General features: G+C 40.4%; 2 protein-coding genes across 3 annotated transcripts; both read right to left on the bottom strand.

Annotated features, from left to right (window-relative positions):
* Nucleotides 1-2,645: 2,645 nt before the first annotated feature.
* Nucleotides 2,646-10,200, bottom strand: LOC140553670 (histone deacetylase 2-like). The gene is made up of 14 exons (XM_072676689.1): nt 10,047-10,200; nt 8,703-8,815; nt 7,883-8,000; nt 7,017-7,091; nt 6,704-6,842; nt 6,296-6,437; nt 6,093-6,185; nt 5,430-5,538; nt 5,167-5,307; nt 4,241-4,349; nt 3,678-3,808; nt 3,415-3,570; nt 3,130-3,187; nt 2,646-3,049 (listed from the first exon to the last, which is right to left on the bottom strand). The coding sequence occupies exons 1-14, from the start codon at nt 10,096-10,098 to the stop codon at nt 3,019-3,021; spliced, it is 1,467 nt and encodes a 488-aa protein (XP_072532790.1). The 5' UTR covers nt 10,099-10,200; the 3' UTR covers nt 2,646-3,018.
* A 122-nt stretch (nt 10,201-10,322) lies between these two features.
* Nucleotides 10,323-21,773, bottom strand: LOC140553687 (heparan sulfate glucosamine 3-O-sulfotransferase 5-like). Of its 2 annotated transcripts, XM_072676690.1 has the most exons (5): nt 21,698-21,773; nt 21,389-21,428; nt 13,303-13,415; nt 12,693-13,155; nt 10,323-11,619 (listed from the first exon to the last, which is right to left on the bottom strand). In XM_072676690.1, exons 3-5 carry the CDS (start codon nt 13,386-13,388, stop codon nt 11,164-11,166), a joined length of 1,005 nt encoding a protein of 334 aa, XP_072532791.1. In that variant the 5' UTR covers nt 13,389-13,415; nt 21,389-21,428; nt 21,698-21,773; the 3' UTR covers nt 10,323-11,163. The 2 variants fall into 2 exon arrangements, with proteins under 2 accessions (XP_072532791.1, XP_072532792.1); XM_072676691.1 differs by lacking the exon at nt 21,698-21,773 and having other exon boundaries at nt 21,389-21,674.
* Nucleotides 21,774-22,247: the final 474 nt, after the last annotated feature.

Genomic DNA, 22,247 nt, shown 5'->3' with positions numbered 1-22,247 from the left:
ATAGACCTACACACTATAGATGGGCCTTCTGTTTACAAACATTACTGGGGACATGGGGCAAAAGCCCCTTGGGAACGTAGCCAGTCAGTAGATTGTAATGTTGGTCAGCTGCTGTAATAAACAGACGTTTCCCACAGTATATGAAGTCTTTTTGATTTGATGATAAAATATAAGTTCAGAGCTGGATCTGTTCGCTTCATTTTTGATCATCTACAATTTTTGGCAAGGGAATGTGATCCCCTTGGGATTTGAAACTTTTTCCATCCATCCTCTCTGCGGTTGTCATTGCTGCTCTCTAGTGTAAAGCCTGATGCTTTCTGTTGCCTGTCGCACATCTCTGTGATAAGGGGGCACAGAAACCTGTCTATTGGCAGAAGCAGTGCCTGATTAGTGCCTGCTGTAATGGCAGAGGCTTTGAGCCAAGGCTGCAACAGCCTCTGTCACACATTTAGCATGTCAGCGATCTTGGCAGCGTATTTAAAAACAAATAAAGCATTTATATGTAAGGTGATTTCATAGAAATGACTGAGTTAAAGAGCCTGCTATCAAAAGTCCCGCATACTAAACTGATGTTGTGGAGAAAGCAGTTTAGCACCTTTAGCCTTGAGTTACCTGAATATAGAGAATGCAGGTAGCTTCATACTGCAATTCTACATAGTAAAAGTTTCTGGTTACATAGTAAAACGTTTCCATTAGAGTAATCACTGGAACACTTTGCCACAGAGACTGCAGCATGTCAGCCAGCAGGGCCACCTAACTTTAGCATCCTGACTTTAGCCTTGTTTCCAGTATAGTCCGTCCTTTAAAGTTAAAGGTGCATGTATTTATCCTTGCATTTCACCCATCTGTGGTAGTGAACACACCCACACACACACACTAGTGAACTAGGGGCAGTAGGCACACACGCCAAGAGTGAAGGGCCTTGCTCAAGGGCCCAACAGTGGCAGTTTGCCGAGCCCAGGTATCCAACCCACAAGCCGGAGCTCTAACCACTGAGCCACCACTGCTCTGCTTACTTAGCTTCTTACTGTTAGTGTTTGTTGCTGGTTAATGAAGGGAAACTGAAATATAGCTGTTGTAGCTAAGTGCCATTGTGATCCAGGGCAGGGTTTCTCAACCCTGGTCCTGGAGGCACCTACCCTTTCCTGCTCCCAACACACCTGAATCAGCTAATCATCTCATTGACAAGCCCTTTCAGAGGTAAAGCAGGGGGTGTGTTAAAGCAGGAAGTTCCACAAAATGTGCAGGGCCAGGTTACTCCAGGACCAGGCCTGAGAATCACTGATCTAGGGTAACATGGCTGCACATGAGCTTGTAAGACAGCTTGATGGGTATGACAGACTCTTAGACACCCCCCTGAAACTAGCCACATTACCTCCACCTGCTTTAGTGACTGGTCTGCCTTGTATCCCACCCTCAAACAACAGCTCTTTAAAGTAAGTGTTGCTCACTTTATTAGCATGAACCAAATTATATATATATACAATATATATATATATATATATATATATATATAAATATTACAATTGATATATTTTACATCTCCCATATTTTCCCTGGGTTTGAAACAGGATCTGCTAGTATTTCACTGCTAGTTGCACTGTGCATGACTGACTGTAAGAGTGACTGATCAAATTTTATTTGATTTGACAACAGCACCACCCTGTGAAACAGGAAGAGACTGATGATGATGACTGTACCTGTTTTTAATAGACCTGCCTAACTGTACCCAGCCTCTTGTTCTGAGTAAATGGGTCTAACACAATTTTTTTACTGCAACGTTGTTGCTGATGACGCTGTACTAGATTGGTTACACCCAACAAACATGGTTGCAGTGTGACAATTACAGGACAACCTTGTCACATTGTCTGCTGGTGCTCCCTATGGTGTCACAGTGCTGAAGTGTAATTGCTCAGAAACTTGTACCAATGTTATCTGACAACATCCTAAGGATGTTTTAGTAGGAGCTCTGGGTCAGAGCTGGATTCTTTCCTTTGAGAAATGAACAGGCGGTATGTCTGGAGGAGGATGAGTGAAGCATACGCTGAAAAGAACACCCTGCCCACAGTGAAGCATGGCAGTGGCTCAGTAATGTTCTGGGGCTGCTTTGTTTGCCCTGGCACTGAAAACCTGCACCTGTCCTTTATCTTGGCTCTACTGAGTACAAAAGACGTTGGTCATAAATGACATGTCGTTAAGAGTCATTTTGTGCTGAATTTGGAGAAACCACTTGTCTCCAACATACAGTTGGTCTTCTTTGATTGGTTTATTGTAAACAGCTGAAGGTTTGCTAGTGTGGACCATCGTCCAGGTAGCAACAACTGTGAGGTAAACTTAGGAGACGCTTGGGCTGAAGTTCAGGGCAGCTTGGTGCTGGGTGGGCGTGAAGTAAACAAGTGTAATCTATATTTTTTGCCAGCTATAGAACTGTTTATGGACTAAAAAGGAATTGTTTAATTAATTAGAGGATCAGTTGTGTAATCCAAACACCACATATTTCAAATAATTTAGAATTAACCCTGTATTAAGAAAAAGCCTAATATGCAAGATACGCCTTTAAAGGTCTTCAAAAGCACTTCTGGATATCCCAGGATATGCTGACAGCTTGGTACAGATTACTCTAAACCAATAAAATCATCAGCAAGTAATATAAAAACAGTTTAATATGCAAATACAAAATATGAAATTTAAACAAATTTGAAATAGTCACCAGGTGTTTTTCGAAATGAACATCCACTTATTTTCTAAAATATCAGTACAAACTTCCTATTAAAAAACAAAGATATAAGCACCCCCACTGATCTGAAGGGACTACATGGTTACTGAGACAAACATCTGGACAACTGGATCAGAATGGAGAAACACACCCATACACACGCGCACCCACACACACATGCACGCTTGCACACAGTAATAAATATAATGCTAATGTGTGTGTAGTCCAGGGGGTGGGGTCGGGAGAGAGCGAGATAATAACACACACACGCAGACATCCACAGGCGCCCTCTGGTGGTGATTTCAGGTGGTGCTGGTCTGGTCAGTCTTCACACTGTAAATAAATAAAACATTTTTAACACAACTGCACTGACTGCACTGCGTGGCACTGTGGATAATGTGTGTCTGTTGTACCTTTTAGACTCATGTTTTTCTGAGCTGCTCTCCTTAGATTTCTCCTCCTCCTTCACCTCTGAAAAATAAGACACACACCCCAAAACTGTATGATTGATGGGAATGTGGTGGGGCATTTCCTTTTTTTTATTACTAAAACACACTCGATTCAACCAAGTCATCACAATGATCAGAAAAGGGGCAGAGGACACAAGAGGACACCAGGGGCCTCGACATGTGTAGTATTTAATGTGTAGGTTGAGAGTTCTGTAATCAGTGGGGTTCTCTGAACGTTTTAGTTCTTACCGCTTTTCTTCTCTTCTCCCTCTTTCTTCTCGTCTTCTACTCGAGCTCGCTTGGCTCCTTTCTTGTGATTGGTCACATTCCTCCGCCCACCTTCTCCCTCATCCTCAGAGTCTGAGAACTCCTCATCACATGCTATCCGCTTATCAGATGCACGGACTACACACACAAACAAACACACACCAAGGGCACAAAGATATGTTTTAGCAGCGGATGGAAAACAGATACACTGCAAACAAAGTTGTATGCGTGTGTGTGTGTCTTACTGGACATGCGTTTGTCCGGATCCTCCGTGTCCTCGTCCACTGTATCATCAGGAAGGCTATCTTCTGGAATGGCCTGCATCTGAACCCCTGGTGCATGCGGCAGCATCCTCAGATTCTCAAACAACCGCTGCCTAAACAGGCACACAAACACGAACACACACACACACACATTATACACTCCAACAGTACAATATTCTAACTGTACATCCCTTTGTAAACACAACTACTATATAGCTTAGAATAACACTGTCCCTTTTAACAAGAATAATTCACTGATTTATTTACATGGGGGTTGTTTACATGGTTTTTGGTACAGGTATCAATTCAAGGGAGACATTTTCAAATGTTTATTTGCAAAAGTTTATTTACAGAAATTATTTAATATTAATGGGGTTTAGTTTATGGGGGTTTATGTTTGGGGTTTACTTTATAAGGGGTTCATTCATGGGGTTTGATTTATTGTGATTTACTTACAGGGTTTGCTTACAAGGTTTATTTACAATTAGTTTTTTACAAGGTTTGGTGTTTTATATGGTTGGTGGTTAATTTTGAGCAGTTCTTACTTGATCTTGTCCATGTACTCCTGTGTGTTCTGGTTGGTCATGTTGGATGGACTGATGTGCAGCTTAAAGTCTGGCCCAAAATACTCAAAGTAGTCGTTATACGGCAGCTCTGCGGATGACACACATGCACAAAAAGAAAGAAAATTGAATTGGAAACTATGAGGCTAATGTGGCTAATAAGTAATGGAAGCTGATACCCCACCAAATAGCAATGATCAGAGAAACACATTAAAAGAGGAGCACCTGGCTGCTTGTGTAAGAAGATCAATAAATGGACCATCATCACAAGTTTTGCCATAGGCACAGACTTTCAAGTGTTATTTAATAAACCTAGAATGATGAAGTGCTTTGACATTCAGTGCAACCTTTGTAATTACTGAAGAATGCTATATTATTTTACCTTCTCTGCTCTTTAAATGAGGCTATAACCTCAAGAGCTCTCTTTAATTTCCACTTTTCTCTGTCAGTTTTTGTTTTATTTAATTCCCTGTCTCTGACAAACATGCTGCAGATATTTCATCATGTCTTTTTGAAATGTGAAATATTTTGTGAAATATACTATGTGGAATTAAAACAAATATTCAGTAAATCAAAATATTGTGTTAAAGGTCACACATTAGTTGTTGGAGACAATTTTTTCACCGGCAGGTAACGGTGGCCCTTTCCACCGGCAACCACTGTATAACCACGTAAAGGAAGCGAATGTGGCGTTAAACAAAGTATTCAGTCACTCACAGCAAAGTTATAGCAGCAAGGGCAACCTACTTGGCCAACAGTGCCACACAGTTGCTACGGAAACAAGGGTTCAGTCTGTCTTTAATAAAACATCAAGAGGAGTAAACTGTGGGAATTAGATTATGATGATTAAAGCTGATCAGATTAAAGCAGCACACCTGCCAAAAGAGTTACACTGAAAAGGACCGTACCGTCAGGGATGTCTGTGTCCAGAGCCACGGCAGTCTCGTAGGTCCAGCAGCGTGCCACGTTACGGATAGTGTACCCCCCTCCTCCCAGCATCAGCAGGGGCAGGTTGAACGACTTCATATACTCTACACACTTAGCATGGCCTGAAAGCGTGAGAGATAGTCAGAGAGGGAGAAAGAGAGACCGAGAAAAAGATAGGTCATTAGGGTGAGGTAAGTTAAAGGTGAGGCAAGAGTGGGGGTCAGTGAGGTTGTCCTGTCCATACCACGGATAGTGAGGTTGAAGCAGCCCAGTCGATCGCCAGAGAGAGAATCTGCTCCACACTGCAGAACCACGGCGCTGGGCTGATACATCTCCATTACCTTAGCCATCACCTGTGCAAACACACACACACACATTTTAATAATAAAATTTAAATAAGGTCACAGTGAAAAAGTTTTTGCTGAGGATGCTGTAGCTAATTGCACTACCCTGGATATGTTTTAGCTAAGATTACATAGCTAATTAGGCGAACAGAGACATTTTAAGGATGTTGTGGCTAACTGCACTAACCCAGAGATGTTTTATGCTGCCTTTCATTTACCTCGGATGTCTGAGCTGGGAATGACGTCACACCAGAGTTAACCGCGTCCAGCTAAACATTCTGATAACTGTACGATAACAGTAACTAAAGACTTTCGTAGTTTAGGTTGGACAATCCTTTAATAGTGAATCTAACTAAAATATGTTCTACCTTTTATGTCCCAGGTTAGCATTGTAGGCGGTACCAGTTGATAATGCATTGCGCTGTATTTTGCAATTCGAAACAAAGTTAAAATTCCCTACTTGGAACTCAGAAAATCCAACATCCCACTTCAAATGGAGGTAATGTAGTCAACTAGGCTAACTGAAGGAAGAGATGTTTTCTGACACTGTTCAGTGAACTCACTGGCTTGAAGATCTGTTCGTACGACTCGTCATCAATTCCATCTCTTAGAGGAAAATTCACAGCATAGTATTTCCCCTTCCCCGCTCCGATATCCTACACACACAAACACATTATAGCAGCATTGCACTAAAACATCAACACAACGACATGCAGTGATTAAACACCACTGTTGTTCAACAATACAGGTAGGCATGAGTGTGTACCCGAAGGTCTCCAGTTCCGGGGAAGTATTCTCCGTATTTGTGGAAGGAGACCGTCATGACACGGTCGGTGGTGTAGAACGCCTCTTCCACCCCGTCGCCATGGTGAATATCTATATCAATATACAACACCCTCTGATGATACCTAGGAGGAACAACAGGGCACAGTCACATACAAAACCCAAATCCTTAACTACTTAGAACCAAAACCCTCAACTCAACGACTCATGTCTAGAACCCAGTCATGTGCAAAACCCAAATCCACAACCTAAACCCACTAAAACCCTGAACTCAAACCTATATCCAGAACAAAAAGCTATGTGTATTTTAAAGCTGAGGATGTTTATGTGTCTGAAACAGCTGAAAGACAGCAGTGCTTTCCAATCACAGCACAGACGGGACAGGGCTTACTTCAGCAGCTCCAGGATAGCCAGCACAATGTCGTTTACGTAGCAGAAACCGGACGCCTCCGATTTCTTAGCGTGGTGCAGTCCACCAGCCCAGTTTACAGCGATATCGGTCTGCTGCCTGTTCAGTTTTACAGCACCGGCTACACATGAGCGTACACGTACACACACACACAAATGTACAAAGAGTAAGAATATAGCATCCACCATACATCAGTGTTAAGTTAGCGGAAGTCTGAACACTAACGTGTATAATATGAACAGTAATACAGCAGTATGGGTGGGACTAAAAATAAAAAGAATAAAAAGAGACTAACCTGCTGATCCTCCTGTAGAGAGCTGACAGAACTCAAACAACCCATCAAACACTGGACAGTCCTCTCCTACATTAACTATGTACACACACACACACACACACACACACACAATTGTCAGTGTTATAAAGTGTTATGAGTTTCATTCAAGATTCATTTTAATGACAGTTCCACACTGTATACAATCCAGTACTCAATTCAGGACTACACTAAAAAAAACAATCCAGTACTACACTGTAAACAATCCAGAGCTACACTGTAAGCAAACCAGTACTCAATTCAGTACTACACTGTAAACAATCCAGTATTCAATTCAGGACTACACTGAAAACAATCCAGAGCTACACTGTAAGCAAACCAGTACTCAATTCAGCGATACACTGTAAACAATCCAGTACTCAATTCAGCGCTACACTGTAAACAATACAGTACTACAATGTAAACAATCCAGTACTACAGTGTAAACAAACCAGTACTCAATCCAGTACTAAACTGTAAACAAACCAGTACTCAATTCAGCACTATACCATACACAAACCAGCACTCAATCCAGTACTACACTGTAAACAATCTAGTACTCAAGGCAGAATAAGTGGCAGTGTTAGCGTTCAGTGTGAATGTCACCACAATCCAGATTCAGCAGAAATTCAGCAGTCAAAACAACTGGAATCCAGGTCTGGATATGTGTGGGAGGTCACAGAGTAAAGTAGTCACGCAAAAAAAAAAAAGAAAACAAGCCCACTGTAGTTGTGAATTTAGTGACAGGCTATGTTCAAGTAAGAGGGAAAGCAAGCAAAAAGTGAAAACTATTGAAAACACTCCCGAGACCATTCCCTCAACTCTGTGTCTATATGTGGGGGTGGACTCACAGCGCTGCATCTGCTTGCTGAATTCGGACATGTTGTCGGGTCGGATGGAACGCAGGAACTTTATATAATCATCACTGTGGTACTTCGTCATCTCATCCGCTGTGGCTTTATGAGGACGCTAGAACACACACACACACACACATTAAAATACAATTTGTATTGGCCTTATCTTGCATTATCAGCTACAGCTACTGTAACTGTCTATGCTAACTTATTGTCTGATCAAACAGGCATCCAAGATCTTTTGTTGAAAATATCTAATCTAATGGTCAAGAGTCAACTTTACACAATATCACTTTTCCCAGTCAGATTAAAGACTTTTCGAAGTTTTCAAATCTGATACACATCTCTGTGTATTAGAGAGCAGTGAAATTAGAGACACAGTGACTGGTTATTTCCCAGTAAGTGGGAAAGGAATTCTGCTAGTAAGGGTGATCAGATACAGAACAGTTAAATGACCCAACCTCAGTTTCTCGACAGCTTCATCGCATTAAGATCATCTTAAATAAAGTTTCCATGTAATGATCTCTCTACCATTTAACACCAATGTTAAACTGAAATGAAAAGAGGGTTTTGGGAAACCCAGTGCTATAGCTCAACACAAAACAATTTCAAACAAAAACACATGTAAATATTAAGGAAATATTAATATGTTCATACTAAAAATAAAAAGGGTGTGATACTTCAAGTGCGAGTAACAGGACTGGGCCAAACGCCATGTGTGGATTCTAGCATGAGGAAGTTTGAAAACCCCTGCTTTAAATGACACTGTCCACCTGAACGAGTTCTCATGTCAAACATTAGCGCGTCATGAACTCACGTAAATCTCCATCTTGCGGTAGAGGCCATAGTTCAGCAGGAGGTTGTGGGTCATGCGGATCCGGTGGGGTTTCATAGGGTGGCCCTGCCCATAGTAGTAATTCCCAATATCACCTGAAAAGGTGTGAGCATGTTACCATGGAGACACAGAAGAGATGGTTCAGAAATCTAACCCCGCACCCAGTTTCCCAATCATACACCAAGACGTGACATGGCTTCAGACCGGTATGTGTATACTCCACCAATTAGCACCGGAGCTATAAGGCTAATGTACAAAGTAAAGAAGTTTATACTCCACCAATTAGCATCAGAGCTACAAGGCTAATGCAGAGGGTAATGAAGGCCTGTACTCCACCAATAAGCACTGGAGCTACAAGGCTAATGTAGGAGGTAATGGAAGCTTATACCCCACCAATCAGATGGTGCTACAACTACATCATCACAAACTCACCTCAAATCATGTGAATCATCATCTCTAATAGACAGGCTTATGTAAATACTCCATATTTTTGTCAATAGTTTGTCAAACTATTGCTTTAATTGTCTACTCACACACACACAGACACACACACAGACACATACAGAGAAAGTACAGTACTATAAGGCGCTATACAGGTCTTTAATGGGCCACGAGGGGAATCAGGTGTGTATCTGAGCAGGTAAAACACTGTGAGCACGTGGATAAAAATAAAGAAATGCTGCACTAGGGCCTTAAAGGCACCAGTGTTATCATTTTACAATATTCAAGACACGACAAATCCACCCGAAGGTGCATGTAATGTTGCCACTGAGTGGGTGTGCGTACTTACTACGCGCCTCTGAACAAGATCAAGTTGGCTTCGGACCATTTTTCCGTTCCACCTTAAATGGTGCAGCAGTTAACACTCTGGCGTGTTAACTGCTGCACCATTTAAGGTGGAACAGAAAAATGGAGTAAGAAGCAGGTGAGCAACCGACTGCAAGCTCGTCGTAACGAGCTAGTATTTATGTACGTGACAGGCGCGCGCACACACCGTGTGTGGGAGGGGGAGAGAGCGAGAGCGCGAGCGCCACACCGAGACACAAAGCACAGCCCCAGTTAGCATTAGCATCAATGCTATCAGGACCCACATTCAGAATTGCTGCGGTTTTGTCACCCTTCAGCCCAGCCTGTTATATTTAGTGTCCCTTTTTGTTCTCTCTAGCCCTCTAACCTCATCACTCCCTCCCCCAGGCCGGCCTCAGTGACCACTCTGCTCTGCTCTGCTCTGCTCGGCTCTGGCTAGCTAGCTATAGCTACCCCTCTCTCCTTGTCGCTCTCCTGGTCAGGCCCGAGCGGACGTAGCCGCTCTCGGTTCTCTCTTACCGTCATAATAATAACACACTTTCTTCTTAGAGCCCTGCAGAGTAAACGCCATGCTCAGCACACACCCCAACGCTCCCAAACAGAGCAAATAAATAAAATAAAATAAATATAAAACAAAATAAAGCCGAAGGGGCGAACAGACGAGCTGAGAACTGATGAAGAGCGCGGAGGCGGAGAGGGCGGGGTCTATGCTAATTATGGGCGGGGCTTGGCGGGAACTAACGCTCGCCGATAGGCTACTGGTTTATTCAGAGAACAGTTCAGTTAATGATTCAGGTTTAATATATGTTACTTTAATAGATAAATAGATACATAGATATATGGACGGACAGACAGATTGACTGACAGATAATAAATACACAGACAGAATATACACACTACATAGACAAAAGTATTGGGACACCTGCTCATTCGTGGTTTCTTCCGAAATCAAGGGTATTAAAAAAAGAGTTTCTCCTGCTGTTGTTGGAGTAACTGTCTCTACAGTCCAGGGAAAGCTTTCTACTCGATTTTAAAGCATTGCTGTGAGGATGTGATTGTATTCAGCGACAAGAGTGTTAGTGAGGTCAGGATGTTGGATGATCACTACCCCACCACATCCCAAAAGAACTGGATGTAGCACTATCATCATTGGGGGGTTTTATACCCCTCTAGCCAATGTTAGAGGTATATGTTTATCTCCTCCAGATAATCCTAATAACTTTTTCAGGCAATCACTTTAATTCTGAAGTGTATGTTGTGAGGTGATGTTATGGGACAGGTTTGTTAGATTTAGTGATTACCCAGGAATACAAGAGTGGCATCAGATATAGCAGACCTCATCCCTATCCCATCATCAACATGACATCCTGTACATTTGGTCACATTTCCATTTCTGAATCTTAAAGTTCTTTTAGCAGTAGAGTGGCGAACGTCCTGCTGCATGAACCAATGGTAGAAGAGTGTGTTTTTCAGTTGTTTCAGTTTATACACAACACAAAGCATGTATTTATTATATACATTTAATGTATTTATATTATTACGTTAAAAAAATAGCTCTATATTTTCAAAGAAAGTTGTAATAAGCAGAACTGCAGCTTAGCGGCCCTAGTTAATAAAACACTCCCATTCGATCTCCTCATGGCCAATCGAATTTCCTCCCGGTCATCTGGAAAAACTTCTGGTTGAATGGATGGTAGAAGTGCCTTAGCTTGTCCAGCACAGCCAAATCCACGTCTGGGTGCATCCGGCCCTTGCTGCCCGCCAGGCACTTGCTGAAGCGGCGGCTGAAGCGCAGGCAGTAGAAACCCCGCGTGGAGTTGAAATACAGGTTGTCCCGGCTGATACCTGGTGGAAGGTTCAGAAATTGCTCGGCCAGACGGAGCTCAGGCAGCGGGTCTGAGATCAGCCTGTCTCCATCCACCACGTGGAACTGCTGGACAGGGAAGAACTCCAGCCAGTGCTCCAGATGCTTGGCGTAGATGCTGGTGCGGACAGCCTTGTACTTGGTGTTCACCTCCTGGGTGCTGGGGTTGATGGCCAGCGCCTCAAAGCTGTGGTACGTTTTATTCTTGCGCTCCTTTCCCTCCAGCACCTACAAGAAGTGACAACAAGGCTTTTTGAAGCTGTCCAGGTTTGCCTACTAATGTTATATTTTATAGCTAACACACACCTCAGTTTATATCACAATACCTACATTTAGAGTGTTATTAATATTCAACGCTAATGAGAGACTGTAACACATACCTCAGTGTATATCACAATACCTACATTTAGAGTGTTATTAATATTCAACGCTAATGAGAGACTGTAACACATACCTCAGTGTATATCACAATACCTACATTTAGAGTGTTATTAATATTCAACCCTAATGAGAGACTGTAACTCACACCTCAGTTTATATCACAATACCTACATTTAGAGTGTTATTAATATTCAACCCTAATGAGAGACTGTAACACACACCTCAGTTTATATCACAATACCTACATTTAGAGTGTTATTAATATTCAACCCTAATGAGAGACTGTAACACACACCTCAGTTTACATCACAATACCTACATTTAGAGTGTTATTAATATTCAACCCTAATGAGAGACTGTAACTCACACCTCAGTTTATATCACAATACCTACATTTAGAGTGTTATTAATATTCAACTCTAATGAGAGACTGTAACTCACACCTCAGTTTATATCACAATACCTACATTTAGAGTGTTAATAATATTCAACCCTAATGAGAGACTGTAACACACACCTCAGTTTATATCACAATACCTACATTTAGAGTGTTATTAATATTCGACCCTAATGAGAGACTGTAACACACACCTCAGTTTATATCACAATACCTACATTTAGAGTGTTATTAATATTCAATCCTAATGAGAGACTGTAACACACTCCTCAGTTTATATCACAATACCTACATTTATGTATGCTCGTGATATGTGTGTAAATACAATAAAAAAGGAATCACATCTGGAATCACTGCCTTCTGTTTAGTCCAGAAGGTTTAAATCCATATGTTACTTTAAACCTAAGTTGCCAAAGCTGACTGGATTTATTTCACACTGGTTTACTTTGGGGCCAGCCCCTAGTGGCCAGTCACCAAGACATGCCACAGCACTGTTTCGAGTTTCGGGTAAGTCCACCTTTACCTGGGTGTAATCGGAGATGGCACGGGTTGCTGGCTCGCGGACGATCACCAGCAGTTTCGTGGACGAATTCATCCTGAAAATCCGCTCTGGGACCTTCTCTGTCACAAAGTAGGCAGGGCTTTTCTCAATGGTGATTTGGCCAGGCAGGGAGAAGGGCATCCTGCGGCGGTACCAGGCCACGCCCCTGCCATAATTCTGGTCATTGTCGAAGAAGTGGACCTCCTGCGAGGCCTTGACCATGGCAGGGTGGAGGTTCAGCATCTCCAGCAGTGCACGAGTGCCACCCTTTCTGACCCCGATGATGATGGCGTGCGGCAGCTGTTGGATCAGCTGCCCCTTAGAGGTGTTGCCCCTGCGAAGATCCTGCCGAAGACCCCGCTTATACTGTGGTGGCCGAAAGGGGAACTGCACTGGATCGCGAGCATGGTGCGGCCTGCTCTCGACGGGGCAGACAGACTGCAGCCTGCAGAGATGTAGGTCTTCACATCAGTGGTTTGCAAGCTTGTATATTTGGGTATTTTTATGAAAATGTACTAAAATGTACTAAGTTATGTTGGGGGTTGTAAAATGGTGGTGCATAAAGTGAATGTAAGTGGGGGTAAATGCTTACCTGTCCAGGTGTACTGTGTGAGTCAGCAGGTACAGCAGAGACCCGAGCACCAGGCTGAGCAGCAAAGCCAGCTGCGGGAACAACATCTCCCATCATCCCATCACACACACCAACTACATACGCAGAGACACAAAAATGTTTTTTATTAAAGTATTTTGCTCAGCATTTGCACAGTATTCTACAGTCAGTATTCGTCTGACACAGAAGGATCTGTAGCCTGGTTGTGAGCTTAACGTAAAATGCACCACCACCTGTGACATTCCCCTTGCTTATGACCGAACACAGAGACAGAGCCAAGCACAAGGCTATACTATCCAATCATTGACTGAGGACTGCAGCTCTTTCTGAGAAGTTTGGGAAGAACCATTGATACCACCCTACTAGCCCCAAGCACCTTTCTATACCTTGACTGGGCTTCCAGGAAAGCCAAAGGCATGCAGTTAGCACCACAAACACTTATGGGATATCAGCATCCGCTACTTATTCTTTACATTAGCTTCACAACTCCAGAGATAACTGTTAGGTGTAATATTCAATTACCTGTTATCCACATTATCCCCATAGCTCCAGGGCTAATTGGTGGGATATAAGCTTTCATAACTTGTTAGCTACATTAGCCTTGCAGCCTGAAGGATTACACACAATGTAAACTCCTACATTATTATCTGAAATGTGTCTGCAGCAATCTGGTGTTGATTCCTGATGAGGAGAGTGAACAAGACCTTTGGCCCTTTGAGAGGCCTACAATGCTGCCCAATGATTAAGTGTTAAGTAACAGTTAAGTATAAACAAAACAATAATAACAATTATGAAAACAAGGATAAATATGAGTATTAGAAAATTGAGCACAATAAATGAATACATATAAAGAGCACGTGTTCATTAGTGTCTCTGTGTCTTACTGCCTCTCTCTCTCAGCTGTTCCAGCTGAAGGTAAGGTAGAGTCGTTAATGTGCTGATTCTGCTCTAAACTGAGAGTTGTGCTGTGCTGTTGTCATCTTTCTCTCTCTCTCCCTGCTCAGCTCTCGCTGACTCACTGCCTTCCGAAGCCAACTGGATGAGTGAGTTAACGCTGGACTGCAGAGCAGCCCTAGTGGACATATGATGAGCCTGAACATTGTGAGTTATTCTAATCCAAACCTAAATCAGCAACACTTTCTAGAGATGGTCATGGTTCTCAGGGTTCTCCAGCAGTGTAAAAAATAAATATTTTTTTTTATTTTGCAGTGACTATGTTCCTTCAGCTTCGTCTTTCTTTGTTCAGTGTTACACTCTTAAAAATAGGCTCTTCAAGGGTTCCTAAGAGTACCCTTGAGTTACAGGAAATTCTGCCATCCGATCAGAATACAAATACCCAAAACCTGTGGTAGTGAAGCATTTCAGTGCTCAAGCTGTTTCTTCAAAACCAGTAAGCTACATACTGGGCTGGAGTGGCTACACCTGATGACTCATTCATCACCAGCTTTAACGCTGCTTTTTCACTTCATACAGAAAGCTAGGGCTGCATCCTCAGGCAGGGATGGGCTGACCATCTGAATTCCTGGTGGGTCTCTGTGTTCCTGGGGTTGGTGGGTTTCTGATGTAGTCTCATATTAGATAAATGGAGACCACTCAGACCCATCTGCATTAGCTGGGCAACCTCAGCGCATTACTATTTTGGTTGGGAGAAGACCAGTGGTCTAGCAACTAATTATGCCGCTAACTTTCTTGACCGTGGTTGCAATGGCATGACTGTCCATCACTGCTTTTTCATCAGAAAATCCTCACTCAGCTGGCCTCATGATCATATCTACCTCTCCATCCAGCTTAACAGTCTACTTCAGATACAAGGATCAAACCAATAACCTGATGTTCAACCGGTCACACTGCATTTAATCCCAGTTTCAACATGCATTAGTCCACTTGCCCTCATGGAAATCCCAAGCACCACCATAAGGGCTGTTTGGTTACTGCAAGCAAACACAAATGTGGACTTCTGCGGCAGAACTTACCCAGAAATCACTGCGGCCCAATGCATTTCCTCTTTTCAAACCTGAAATGAACAGTGGACGCTTTGCTGTTTATGAGCCAAAACTGAAAAACTATGAACTGCAGTATTAAAGTATTTAAAAAAAAACGAACAATTGATTTGCTAGACTTTAGACTGTAAACATCTCCATTTGTAAAGAGATGCTGATATAACTTCATCACTTTTCTCCTGTGGTTGGTGATGGGATGTTTAACTCTTCAAAAAGCCTGTGGACTGCCGGCAGGCCAAAAGTGTTACTATAGTACTAAAGAACTGCCCCACCAGTTTGTACAGGCGTTCCTGTAGTTATTGAATAATACACCTTATTGTGTAATAAGATGTGGAGTGGATTGAAATGGGGAGGACAGACTCCCCAACTAGTAAACAAGGAACTAGTAATGCTGGATTACTCCTGAGGAGAGTTCGAGGTGGTCCCATTGTGGAGCTCCTCCAGAGTAGAAAGTAACACTCCAAAAGAAAGGCATTTGGTGCCTTTGGTGCCCATTAAACTGAAGCAATGGCAGTCAGCATAATATTACACCCAGATGGACCTCAGAAGCCATCCATATGTGTGTGTGTGTGTGTGTGTGTGATATGCTATATTTGGTGGTTGGTGGTTTTGTGACTGATGTTGCTGTCTGCTTCAACACACAGACACACACACACACACACACACACTGTTTAATGGATCAGCTGACACTGAGCTTGAAATATAACCAAATTAAGAGCAAGATGGTGTGTAAACAACGGAAAATTAATCAAAGGAGTAAATCAGCACACACACACACACACACACACACATCCTGTCAGTGAGAGAGAGAGGGGTGGTTATTCAGTGGTGAAAGTGAGTGTTTTATGGGTATGTGTGTCTGGTGTGTGTGTGTGTGTGCATGTTTCAATGTATTTCACCATAAACAGTCTCTCATAAAAACGAGGACGGTCACCTTACCCATAAATCACTGCAGCCAGATGACTGAGATTGTCTGTCAGTGTCAGTTCAGCAAACTACACACACACACACACACACACACACACAACTACACTGACATTTTCTCCTAACCCCCCCCCCCTCCCCCCCTTTTTCTCTGTAGGGGGATTTTTACAGGATCTGGCGTCTCTTCAAGCACGGCGTCATTTCATCACCTAACGCCAAATGTTCCTCTCTCCCAGGCTTTGCGAAGGTCGAAGAGGTCCATCCATCTTTCTACATACACGCACCTCCATGCTTAAGCTTTTCAGACAAATGCCTGTCTCACTGCTCTCTCACACACACAAACACACAGACTCTAAATTGTAAATGAGTCTATGTTACCCACGTTTACACACCTATAATCAAAACTGTAAACACATGTTTACTCAGCTATAATCAGAACTGTAAATGTATGTTTACAAAGCTCTAGTCAAAACTGTAAACCCACGTTTAAACAGCTATAATCAAAACTGTAAAAACACATTTACTCAGCTATAATCAAAACTGTAAGCACACATTTACTCAGCTATAATCAAAACTGTAAACACATGATTACTCAGCTATAATCAGAACTGTAAAGGTATGTTTACAAAGCTCTGGTCAAAACCGTAAACACACGTTTACTCAGCTATAATCAAAACTGCAAACACATATTTACTCAGCTGTAATCAAAACTGTAAATGTACATTTACAAAGCTCTGGTCAAAACTGTAAACACACGTTTACTCAGCTATAATCAGAACTGTAAATGTATGTTTACAAAGCTACAGTCAAAACTGTAAACACATGATTACTCAGCTATAATCAGAATTGTAAAGGTATGTTTACAAAGTTCTGGTCAAAACTGTAAACACACGTTTACTCAGCTATAATCAAAACTGTAAACACATATTTACTCAGCTGTAATCAAAACTGTAAATGTACATTTACAAAGCTCTGGTCAAAACTGTAAACACACGTTTACTCAGCTATAATCAGAACTGTAAACACACATTTACTCAGCTATAATCAGAACTGTAAATGTACAGTTACAAAGCTCTGGTCAAAACTGTAAACCCACGTTTACACAGCTATAAGCAAAACTGCTAACACAATTTTACACAGCTATAATCGAAACTGTAAACACATGTTTACTCAGCCATAATCAGAACTGTAAATGTATGTTAACAAAGCTCTGGTCAAAACTGTAAACCCACATTTAAACAGCTATAATCAAAACTGTAAACACACATTTACTCAGCTATAATCAAAACTGTAAACACATGTTTACTCAGCTATAATCAGAACTGTAAACACACATTTACTCAGCTATAAGCGAAACTGTAAACACATGATTACTCAGCTAAAATCAGATCTGTAAAGGTATGTTTACAAAGCTCTGGTCAAAACCATAAACACACGTTTACTCAGCTATAATCAAAACTGCAAACACATATTTACTCAGCTGTAATCAAAACTGTAAATGTACATTTACAAAGCTCTGGTCAAAACTGTAAACACACGTTTACTCAGCTATAATCAGAACTGTAAATGTATGTTTACAAAGCTACAGTCAAAACTGTAAACACATGATTACTCAGCTATAATCAGAATTGTAAAGGTATGTTTACAAAGCTCTGGTCAAAACTGTAAACCCACGTTTACACAGCTATAAGCAAAACTGCTAACACAATTTTACACAGCTATAATCGAAACTGTAAACACATGTTTACTCAGCCATAATCAGAACTGTAAATGTATGTTAACAAAGCTCTGGTCAAAACTGTAAACCCACATTTAAACAGCTATAATCAAAACTGTAAACACACATTTACTCAGCTATAATCAAAACTGTAAACACATGTTTACTCAGCTATAATCAGAACTGTAAACACACATTTACTCAGCTATAATCGAAACTGTAAACACATGATTACTCAGCTAAAATCAGAACTGTAAAGGTATGTTTACAAAGCTCTGGTCAAAACTGTAAACACATGTTTACTCAGCTATAATCAAAACTGTAAACACACATTTACTCAGCTATAATCAAAACTGTAAACACATGTTTACTCAGCTATAATCAGAACTGCAAATGTAAATTTGCTCTGGTCAAAACTGTAAACACACGTTTACTTATCTATAATCAGAACTGTAAATATACGGTTACAAAGCTATAATCAAAACTGTAAACACATGTACACAAGTTTAATCAGAACAGTAAACATAAATATGTAAATAAATACAGCTATGATCAGAACAGTCAACCCATGTTTACGCAGCTATAATCAACACTGCAAACCCATGCTTACGCTGCTATAACTAAATACACTAAATAATTAAATAACTTCCAACAACAAACGTTCATGCAGTCATGATCTAAACAGTGGACAAATGCGTGCATAGCTTTAAAAAGAACAGTAATCAGCATTTTTGTAGACAGTTATAATGGGAACAATAAACAAAAAAAATAAGCAGTCGCATTTAGAACAGCAACAGTACATTTTCGCAGTTATAATCTAAAAACAAAAAACTTTATCACAAAACATCATTATCAGAACAGTTATCACATGTTTACACAGCTATAATCAGAATAGTAACGACACATTTATACAGTTATAATCTAAACAGTAATCGTTTACACTGTAGTAATTAGAACAGTCAGCAAATGTTTACACAGATAAAATAAAAAGAGTTTACATTTATGCAATTATAATCTTAACAAACAGCCAAATATTTATGCAATTTATGTAATCTGAACTATAAACATGTTTAGCAAGTCATAATCAGAACAGTAAGGACGTATAGATGTTTCTATAGTTGCAATTCAAACAGTACCCCAGTCAGCACCCCAGTCAAAATGTTAGTGCATAGAAAAGCAAGAAAAGGATCACCTGATTTCCAAAAGGTATAGAGTTAACAATGACATGTTTCTTTAATATTTTAATTTTTTTTTTTTTTTTCATCTTTTACCGTTTTAAAATAACGAAAGAGTCTGGGCCTCACATGGTCACTACAGAGTTATACCCTCTTTGGCAAGTAGCACAGCTTGTAAACACTTTTTTGTAGCAGCTAAGAGTCTTTCAATTTTTGTTTTAGGAATTTCTGCAGGAGAGGTTTTCTTTTGATGACTCCTGAAGGTCACATTTAAGGTGTCATTGCACAATGAAACTTGCTTAAGAAACATACTTTTTTAAAGTCTTCTTCGCTTTGCGGATACAAATTTCTAACAAGTTAATTAAGGTTAAGTTAAAGTTATCTGAGAGCTCAAATCTCTTGGAGTGGCTAAACCTTTGCATATACAAACCTTACTGAAAATGTTGAAAACAACTTTTCATCTCTAACTGTATCCCTTTTGGAGATCAGTTCATCTTCCACTCATTTAACTGTTCGCAATAACAGAAATGTTTCCGCAGGTATAAGCTGAACAGTAAAGACACAGTAACTCCATGCATAACTACATTCATTCTGAAACTTCAACCATAATGTAACTATATTCATACTGTTACTCCAATCATAATGTAACTATATTCATACTGTTACTCTGTCCATAATGTAACTATATTCATACTGTAACTCCAACCATAATGTAACTATACTCATACTGTAACTCCAACCATAATGTAACTATACTCATAATGTCACTCCAACCATAATGTAACTATATTCATACTGTTACTCAGTCCATAATGTAACTATATTCATACTGTAACTCTGTCCATAATGTAACTATATTCATACTGTAACTCCAACCATAATGTAACTATATTCATACTGTTACTCTGTCCATAATGTAACTATATTCATACTGTTACTCCAACCATAATGTAACTATATTCATACTGTTACTCAGTCCATAATGTAACTATATTCATACTGTAACTCTGTCCATAATGTAACTATATTCATACTGTAACTCCAACCATAATGTAACTATACTCATACTGTAACTCCAACCGTAATGTAACTATACTCATAATGTCACTCCAACCATAATGTAACTATATTCATACTGTTACTCAGTCCATAATGTAACTATATTCATACTGTAACTCTGTCCATAATGTAACTATATTCATACTGTTACTCCAACCATAATGTAACTATATTCATACTGTTACTCTGTCCATAATGTAACTATATTCATACTGTCACTCCAACCATAATGTAACTATATTCATACTGTTACTCAGTCCATAATGTAACTATATTCATACTGTAACTCTGTCCATAATGTAACTATATTCATACTGTTACTCCAACCATAATGTAACTATATTCATACTGTTTCTCCAACCATAATGTAACTATATTCATACTGTTACACTGTCCATAATGTAACTATATTCTTATTGTAACTCCAACCATAATGTAACTATATTCATACTGTTACTCTGTCCATAATGTAACTATATTCATACTGTTACTCCAACCATAATGTAACTATATTCATACTGTTACTTCAATCATAATGTAACTATTTTCATACTGTAACTCCATCCATGTCACTGCTCATGTTACTCCATCCATAATGTCACTCCAACCATAATGGAACTATACTCATAATGTCACTCCAACCATAATGTAACTATATTCCAGCTGTAACTCCAATCATAATGTAACTATATTCATACTGTTGCTCCAACCATAATGTAACTATATTCATACTGTTACTCTGTCCATAATGTAACTATATTCCAGCTGTAACTCCAACCATAATGTAACTATATTCCAGCTGTAACTCCAACCATAATGTAACTATATTCATACTGTTACTCTGCCCATCATGTAACTATATTTATACTGTTACTCCAACCATAATGTAACTATATTCATACTGTAACTCTGTCCATAATGTAACTATATTCATACTGTTACTCCAACCATAATGTAACTATATTCATACTGTTACTCTGTCCATAATGTAACTATATTCATACTGTTACTCCAACCATAATGTAACTATATTCATACTGTTACTCTGTCCATAATGTAACTATATTCATACTGTAACTCCAACCATAATGTAACTATACTCATACTGTAACTCCAACCATAATGTAACTATACTCATAATGTCACTCCAACCATAATGTAATTCCATGCAAAAATAACCATGTGTTCCGTACCTGCACGCGTGTTTATCCTCCAGCACGCGCAACCTCCCTCCTTCAGCAGTTCAGAGCAGTGAGAGAGAGAGAGAGAGAGAGAGAGAGAGAGAGAGAGAGAGAGAGTCAGCAGAATCTGTGCGCAGATAAACACATAAGCGCGCTCTGCTCTATTAGCTCTGAGAGATAGACCGGGATGACCGAGGCATTTCAGTGTTAGGTCCGCGCGCTCTAGTACAAACGTACCACACTTCGAGACAGTGCTGCACCTCAAACACACACACACACACACACACACACACACACACACACACACACACACACACACACCTCTGATATGAGGGAGGGGCTTCCTCCGCTCCGCTGTGTGTGCATGTGTCCTTTCTGAAGGCGCCTGCTCGTTTGGTTTTATTTCCCACCCGTTTTAAAGGGACCCCGCCCTCCTGCACCAGGATTGGCTAATCGTTCATATCGTCCCTGTCCAATGAAAAACATGGATCTCCAAACTGGTGACTTTACAGGAGAATGCAAAATGATTGAATGGGCGTCAAATACGGTAAATAAATCATGTAAATAATGTCAGATATTATTGACACAGTGCACACAGAGCATCCACAGGGCTCAAACGATGGAGAAAACAAGAAACGGGCAAAAACGGAGATTCATGTTTTTCATTGGACAGCAATGATACACAGTGGGCGGGGTTTTGCCTAAACATGGGTGGGTAAACCAGTTATTCAACAGTGCACTCGCTTTCTGTGTTTATAGTGTTTAACATAATACCTCATACCTAATATGATGGATTAGATGTTATATTAATATATATATATATATATATATATATATATATATATATATATATATATATATATATATATAT

This window comes from Salminus brasiliensis, chromosome 1 (assembly GCF_030463535.1).
Source record: "Salminus brasiliensis chromosome 1, fSalBra1.hap2, whole genome shotgun sequence".
Taxonomy (NCBI): domain Eukaryota; kingdom Metazoa; phylum Chordata; class Actinopteri; order Characiformes; family Bryconidae; genus Salminus; species Salminus brasiliensis.
Note: the sequence above shows the minus strand (reverse complement) of the source record. Positions and strands in the feature narration are given on the sequence as shown.